Source organism: Malaclemys terrapin, chromosome 22 (assembly GCF_027887155.1).
Source record: "Malaclemys terrapin pileata isolate rMalTer1 chromosome 22, rMalTer1.hap1, whole genome shotgun sequence".
In the NCBI taxonomy this organism is placed as follows: Eukaryota; Metazoa; Chordata; order Testudines; family Emydidae; genus Malaclemys; species Malaclemys terrapin.
In genome coordinates this window covers 10,856,528-10,864,082 of record NC_071526.1, presented here as the reverse complement: position 1 = coordinate 10,864,082, position 7,555 = coordinate 10,856,528, and the positions used below count along the sequence as shown (strand labels likewise).

The 7,555-nt window shown below is 47.2% G+C and overlaps 1 protein-coding gene across 1 annotated transcript; it reads right to left on the bottom strand.

The window, feature by feature from the left end:
- Positions 1–1,222: 1,222 nt before the first annotated feature.
- Positions 1,223–6,720, bottom strand: STMN1 (stathmin 1). Its single transcript, XM_054011996.1, has 5 exons — positions 6,625–6,720; positions 4,248–4,317; positions 3,296–3,468; positions 2,148–2,339; positions 1,223–1,699 (listed from the first exon to the last, which is right to left on the bottom strand). The coding sequence occupies exons 2-5, from the start codon at positions 4,258–4,260 to the stop codon at positions 1,631–1,633; spliced, it is 447 nt and encodes a 148-aa protein (XP_053867971.1). The 5' UTR covers positions 4,261–4,317; positions 6,625–6,720; the 3' UTR covers positions 1,223–1,630.
- Between the last annotated feature and the right edge of the window lie 835 nt (positions 6,721–7,555).

Sequence of the window (7,555 nt, the reverse complement as noted above, 5' to 3'; positions counted from 1 at the left end):
TGTTGCAATAAGACTAACAAATTAAAAAATGGTGTCCAATTTTGAGCTCTCAGCTATTTTAGCAGTGCTGACCATCCAAAATTCCAGCTGAAGTCAGTGGGAGCTGTTAGTGCTCAGGGCCTCTGAAAGTCAGACATTAGCAGTCTCACATTTGGTACCTGTGTCATCTCCCCCACCTTGCCTCTTACAAGCTTCAGTGGTAAGAGTATATGGTGTCAAGCCATTCAATAGGTACTCCTGTATTTAGCTAGAAAAGTTCTCTGGGATAAATTATAGTACAAGCCTGACTAACAGGGTCTCCGTTTAAGAATGAATCCTACCTATGTCTAGGTTGGAGACTTTATGAGCATATAGCTACTTACATGTGCTATTTGCTGTTATTCCTTTAACTTGTAATTAGCAGTATTCATTCACAAGTGTATACAAGAGACTCCTAGAGTCTTTCACTTTGGAAGGAAAGCGACTGAGCTAAGTGAAATAATGGCCTTTCTCCAATTAGACTGGCATGAATTGAATAAGGACAACACATGATAGTTAACAGTAATTAAAATAGAGTTTTGGGGGACTATTTTGTAAGGACAGCAATTGAGTTGGGTGCTTATCTCTCCCTTAAGTTCTAACTACTGTTAGAATAAACTATTTTTTACTCACAAGAAGTGTAGCTCCTCTTAATTGGTAATAGGTGTAGATTGCACTGTACCAGTTTCTGTACATGGTAAGTACTGGAAGTCTCGATAAGATGCCCATTTTTAAATTTAAACCTTTTTGTCACTGGATTAGAGAAGTGCAAGAACTGTGTCAAGTTTGAAGTCACTCCACAAAGCTGCATAGCGACACTTGGATCGCTCTCTTAGTGTTTCCAGAAAAGTTGTTTTTAACATAAAAAGTCAGATTACAGTTATGTAGTAACAAGGATTTATTTGTTGAAGTGTCAACATCCAGAGGGAGGTGGTTCTGAATTGTTTAAACAAGAACCATAACAGCTGACAACTGCTGAGGTGCCACAACAAAGCTCTTATTGTAAGATTAAGACAATGAAGACAGCTCTAGGGAAAAGGATGCCATACACTACAGTATATCCAGTAGCTGGGTGTAAGAAAAGCCTGAAGCAGTGTGCTTTTTCTTTCCAATGTTAAAGAAGGTCTATTTTAGACAGTCATCTATAAAAGTTGGATTTTTTTAATGCATTGTCAAACTAGTTTCAGAAATAATTCACTTGTGATAATAGCACTGTGCAGCTTTATTAAGTCAGTCAGTTACAGTAGTATCTTATAAGACTGGGACAGAGTCAGATTTTGAAGTGTAACATATTCAGCATGGAATAGTATACTACATATTCCTTTCACAAACATGTCTTACAGAGCTTATACAGTACTAGCCATCAGCCCAGTAGCAAGTGCACTGGAGTAGAAAAGGATGCAACAAGAAGATAGCTACACTGGAAAGACAACACTTTAGAAAAAGTGAAACATGTAAGATCTCCCCTTTAGTCCCCAAAGCAAGTGTACAGTTTGGATCTAACTATACAGCTCTACATCAGTTTTCTAGAAATTCAACAAAAAAAAACCCACTGGCCAATACAGTCTTTGGATATTTAGGGGGAGGGGGAGAGTCATTTTCCAGAATGAAGTCAGTCAGTTTCATTCTCGCCAGGTTCTTTGACTTCTTTGTTCTTTCGTACTTCTTCAATATGCTTGTCCTGAAGAAAGGAAAGGTGATTGAGCGATTAGTTGTTTGAATTAGTCTACTAAAGAAACCAAGACTCTAGGTTTGTAGCATGTCTACACTTCAGCTGCCACATCTTCCAATTCCACCTTCACATCTGACCCCCAACCGACGGGATGAATTGTAGCATATGCCATGGTTTTGAAGAAGATCAGTGACTTCTTGCTTCCTTTTTTAAAGTGCATAAATTCCCTCCAGTCCCTCTTCCCAACAGAATTACTATAGGTCTTTTGGGGATTTAATAAGATATACAATCCTCTTTAGTGTGGAGACTGACCAAAAGATACCACCCCACCCCACCCCCCTGACGTCTATTTAGACAATTAACCAACTAATGGCAAAGTGGGGTATGTTTAGTTGGTTAGCATAGAAAAGAACATACAAGAGTTCTTCCCAAGTGGGAATTAGAACTCTACACCTACTTTCTCCCTCAAGCGCTCCAGTTTAGCGGCCATTTGTGCCTCTCTGTTTTCTTTGTTAGCTTCCATTTTGTGGGTCAGCTTCTCTTCTGCCATTTTGCTGAAGTTATTATTTTCTTCAATTGCTTTCTGAAGAACTTCTTTTTCATGCTCTCGTTTCTCAGCTAATTGTTTCAAGACTTCTGCTTCATGAGACTAACAAGATAGACCATGCATGTTTAGACACAAGACAGATGAACTATATAGCAAGGTCCCAATTGTAGTTGTCTACATTGGAGACATAACATTTTCTACTGACTATTTCAATTTGAGATTGTAGTCTTTTAACACATATCAGGCACAAATCCCTAGTGCTTTCCTTCTCTACTTGCCCAGATTCCACTACAGTTGAGTACACAAGAAAATAAGTTCTTGCAGTTAAGTATAAGAATCTGGTAAACTAGATCACTTCTGAAAGAAAAAGGGCATATTGCTGCCAAGTTTTCCGGATGATTCTATCTGCCTCCAGTCACTGGATGTTTTAGCATGAACCCATGGACACTAGACACTATGCAAAAATCAGATGTTATGTTTATGTTAAAAAGCCTTTGCATTTATCGCCCTCCTAGTTATAATTAGGAATTTGAAGCCGCGTCTCAACAGCAGGTGTCACGTCAAGTCCAACTTTCAACCATGGACTTCGTATTGGGAGTTTCAGAGATTTACCAATAGCCAGATTTTTCTGGGAGAAGGAGTCCAAGACTTTCCCCGTGAAGTAAGAGGTAGGAGAAGAATTAGATGGAAGACAACCTTTCAATAAAGTTTACGAGATCACAGAGTAGCATTCTCTCTCCCTATTAAATGTCCCACCACCCCCATGTTTGGGACAACCCTGAAAGGTCACTTTGGGAATGAAGTTCAGGTCTTGCAGATATATTTAACACAACTAAGAGCTTTAGAAATTCTACTGCAAGCCATTTAACAAGCAAACATTCTCCTGCTCTTTTGCAGCACTGTGCTAACATGTGAGTAGCTAGCTGGTTGTCCAAACTAACAAGTGCCTATATTAAGATTGAAAGTCCTGCAAGTTTAGATTTATCAGAAATGGGGTTGTTTTTTTAAAGTGAGCTTTACCTGACTGGCCCTTGAAGCTACTGGTAATTTGGATTTACCTTACGTCTCTCTTCTGCAGCTTCCAACTTCTTCTGAATTTCTTCCAGTGAAAGATCCTTCTTCTTTGGAGGGGAGAGGGGAAATTCTGGGACTGCTTCTTTTGAACGAGGACTGAGTATCAGCTCAAATGCCTGCCCAGAGGCACGCTTTTCCAGCTCCTTCACCTGAATATCTAAGAGAATGACAAAACACATTGGTACTTAGAGCCAACTTAAGGGTTGACTTTGCGTCATTACACTGGATTCTTAGATTTAGATAATGCAGCGGTCTAATGAAGCAAGAGTTTAAAATAAGCAGATTAGCCTGTTTAAGCAGCAGCATAAGCCAACAATACACTTGTTTCTTAAGTCACATAGCCACAACAGTATCTGTGCAACTTTTACACATGAATTTATCCTCACAACATCCTAGTTAGGTAGGCAAGTATCCCCACTTTATAGATGGAGAACTGAAGGACAAAGATTAAATTGCTTGCCCCAGGTCCCACAGAAAGCTGTGATAGAGCCAGGCATTGAACGCTGGTCTCCCAAGTCCCAGTGCAGTGCTTTAGCCAGCAGGCCAGCCTTCCTTCCAGAACTTCAGACTAGGTTTCTCAGGACAGAGCACAAATGGCTCCTAAACTCCTGCAGAACTGACTTGTTCTGCTTATAGGATTTAGGGCATCACATCCACATTTTATAGTCACTTTCATCAACCATACCAGATAGCACATAGATGAACTGAAAGCCATCTGCTACCTGACAAAGCTTTTCATGCGTTTTCACACGCATTTAATTTAAAGTTTTCTTAACCCCCGCATTAAGAGACGGGAGAATAGTACTTTGCTCACTGCTTATTTAACATCAAACTTAGGTTAGTGAAGAAACTTCCCTTTCATTCAAAATATTTACAAGTTATTAAGAAGATACAATACAGGAATATTCAATAAAGTGTTCTTAACACATTACATACCAGAAGAAGCCATGACTAAGAAGGTAGACACCAGAAATGTGCTCTGGAAAGACTCCAATCAGTGGAACCCCTAAATAATTAATAGTCATTAGTTCTTTGAGTAAATAACCATAAGAGTTAATAAAAAATTGCTTTACACACCAGAATGCAACTCCCATCAAAATCCCTTTGTGTTACAATAAGAGAATACTGAAGATGCATTAATTACTACAGCCAGATAACCCTTATGGTCCCTTCTAACTCTATGATTTGAGAGTTTGTGGCCAATTTAGGCAGTTGGAGAAGTTTCCGCTATTCCAGTGCCTCTAGGCCCAGTTGATCTCCTGAATATTTTCAGTCCTTGTTTGCACTTCAAAACTGCAAAGGCCACAATGTAAACGTTTAGTCCAATAATTTCTCCGCCCCGACAAAGGGCTACTAATCCTGCTTTTTCACCAAAAATTAGGTCATTTCATAAACTGAGGAAAGTAACATTTTAAATTTTAGGGGTGGCACTGTAGTCCAAAGGAAGTGGATTCAGGACAACAGCCTGTTCCCAGTTTCAGAGAATTGCAGTGACAATTTAGGCTTAGTCAACACTATATTTAAGACTACAATGAGACTAGTCATAAAAGTATCTTGAGACAGCTGTTAAGTTTTGGTTGTGCTTGTGCAGATAGCCATAGCGTAAAAATAAGGGAAATTTGATCCTAGTACCCATCTACTGAAGAGAAACCAAGCCACATTATATAGCATGCTCAGAACATAACCATTTTGTAACACTTAGCTCTTAGAGTCTTTTTCCAGCCATAGATCTCAAAGCACTTTACAAAGGTGGACAGTATCATTATCCCCATTTTAATGTGGAAGTGGAGGCACAGAGGGGGAAGTGACTTACCCAAGGACCCAGCAGTGCAGTAACAGAGCCAGGAATAGAACTCAGACTGGAGTTCCAGTCCAGCATTCTATCCAGAGGATCCACTGGATACAGGCCAGCTACAAGTGCCTCAGTTTACCCATGTACAAAAAATGGGTACAGTCCCACTGCTGTTGACTCTGTTTAGAATGGTTATTTAGAAGTCATTGGATGACAAGCACTACATGATACTCTGCACTTTTAAAGATTGATAGCTGAGCCATTTTCTTTAATGCCAGATTACGATAGCCTCACTAACATAAGAGTAGAGATCATTTCAAAGCCACAAAAGCATGACTGATCGTTGAGGTGAGTGAGACAGCTATGAACAGCTGGATTGTTAAACAGGGAAGATCAGACCCAGATCAATAGCTACAGATGGGCAAGGACTGTGAGCCTGGAGTAGTAGGGCGGGGGACCCCCTTTGCAGGCAAGGCAGACCGACAGGGCTCTGGAAGAGTAACGGGGTGCAGAGTAATGGTGGAGCAGTCTGGCTATTGCGGGTAAGCGGGGATGTGAGGGGCAGAGCCATCTCCAGACAGCGCGCGGGGCAGGCTGTAGCTCGTGGGGGCGGGGCAGGCAGATGCCCCATCTAGCCACTCAGAAGCGAGCGTGACGCAGGGCTCCCTCGAAGCCCCTCCCTCGGCACGCGCGTTTCGAACAGCACCGAATTCAAACCGCTGGAGAGCGCGCGCAGGGGCTAAGGGGAGGGGGCGGGGCTAACTGTAACATCCGGGCACCTGGGTCCCCCTCCCCATCTACCCCTCCCGCCCGTTTCACCTGATCGGGGCCCCCGCTTTCCGCGCGCCAAAGGTCCTCACGCGGCAACCACTGCCTCCGGGGAGCCCGCCCCGGCTCGGCCCCTGCCCTGCGAGCTCCGGGGCTGAGTCGGTCCCTTCCGCGCCCCTCCCCTCGCAGCGGGGCGGCCGAGCTCGCTGGGCGCCGCCCCTTCCCCGCGAACAATGGGGAAGGTCCTGTCAGAGGAGGGAGGGGAGCGGGGACAACCGCCGCTGCCTGAGCCTGATCCCACCCCCCTCTCCACCTCCGTAGGGAACCGCCCCGGCGGCGGGGACAATAGAGCCCAGCCGGAGGGAGGGGACGCTCCCCACCCCGCCCCCCGGGGCATTGTCTCCCACAGCCCCGTCCTCTTTGTCAGCCCCGCTCCCCGCGACTCCCCCGGGGGAAAGCGCGGAGCCACCGCCTCGCCCTCGCGACAAAGCGGCCGCGGCCCCTGACGGAGACTGACCCACTTCCGCGCGGCGGAGGACACAGCCCCCCATTGGCCCCGACCGTCCCGTCCCCTCCAGCGCCGAACCGCACAGGGGGGGGCCGGGGCAGTCCCTCCCTCCCGCGACCCCCGCCCACCGACACCCACCCTCCCGCTCCCGCCACCGCGCGCTCCCTCGCAGGCACCGACCCGCTACTTCCCCGCGCCTCTCCTAGGCGCTGTCTGGTCTGTCCCGCTCCGCCTCGCTCACCCACCTGCTCCGTCCGCGCCGCTGGCCACACTCAGCTCCAAACCGACCTGCGGCTCACAAAAGCGCCAAACAATGGCACGTGACCGGCCCCGCCCCGCCCCCATTGGCCGAGAGCGGCGGCACGTGTCGCCCAGCGGGGGGCGGTGGGGGCTCGCGCGCCCCCTTCGCCTGGTGCATCGTGGGAGCTGTAGTCCACAGAACAGGGCCGGGGCCGGACCCGGGGGCGGTGAAGGGGCTGGGGCCAGCAGGGGCTGGGGGCCAGGACGCCCGGGTCTGCCCCCGCTCGGCTCCTCCACGCGCTGCGGCACGCGCACCCCGCCTCTGCCTCACCGTCCCCACGTGTGAAATGGGGATAACGGGACTCCCTTTGTCTCCTTCTCCCACCCCTGTCTCTGCCTGGGCTAACGCCCCGAGCCCCGTGCAAAGGCTCCGTCCCTCCAACCGCTCCCTGAAACCCCCTTGTCCTGGGAGGATCCCAAACTCCGAGCCACGTGCCAGCCCCAGCCCTTGCAAGGTCAGCAGCAGGAAGGCTCTGCCCAGCGCTGGGGCTCCCAGGCTGTCCGGGGCTTTGTCCATCTTTCAGGCGGAAAGTGCTCGGGGCAGGGACAGATCAATGCTACAAGGTGCTGAGCGACCTCAGCTCCCCCCGGGGTGCTGCAACCAAATGCCTTTCTGGGGAGCAGGGAACTCAGTGGGAATTGAGGCTGCTCCAACCCATTTAAAAGGGGTTCTCAGCACAGCAACACGCCCTTTTTGTGCCTTGCGCGATCGGCTGGGATTTAGCCTAATGAATACCTAATTCAGAGGGGAGTAGTTCGGCTTCATTCGCTAATGTATGTAAAATGCTTTGAGAAACCTTCATGGGAGATGCTACAAAAGGGCTAATTATTATATGCCATGTGCTGTCATTTGTATGAAGCCATAAATGTACCTGT

Coding starts and splice junctions, on each gene's coding strand:
- STMN1 (XM_054011996.1), bottom strand. Junction 2,340..3,295: donor CTGCAGAAGAGAGACGTAAG/GTAAATCCAAAT, acceptor CTATCTTGTTAG/TCTCATGAAGCAGAAGTCTT. Junction 1,700..2,147: donor TGGAGCGCTTGAGGGAGAAA/GTAGGTGTAGAG, acceptor TCCTTTCTTCAG/GACAAGCATATTGAAGAAGT.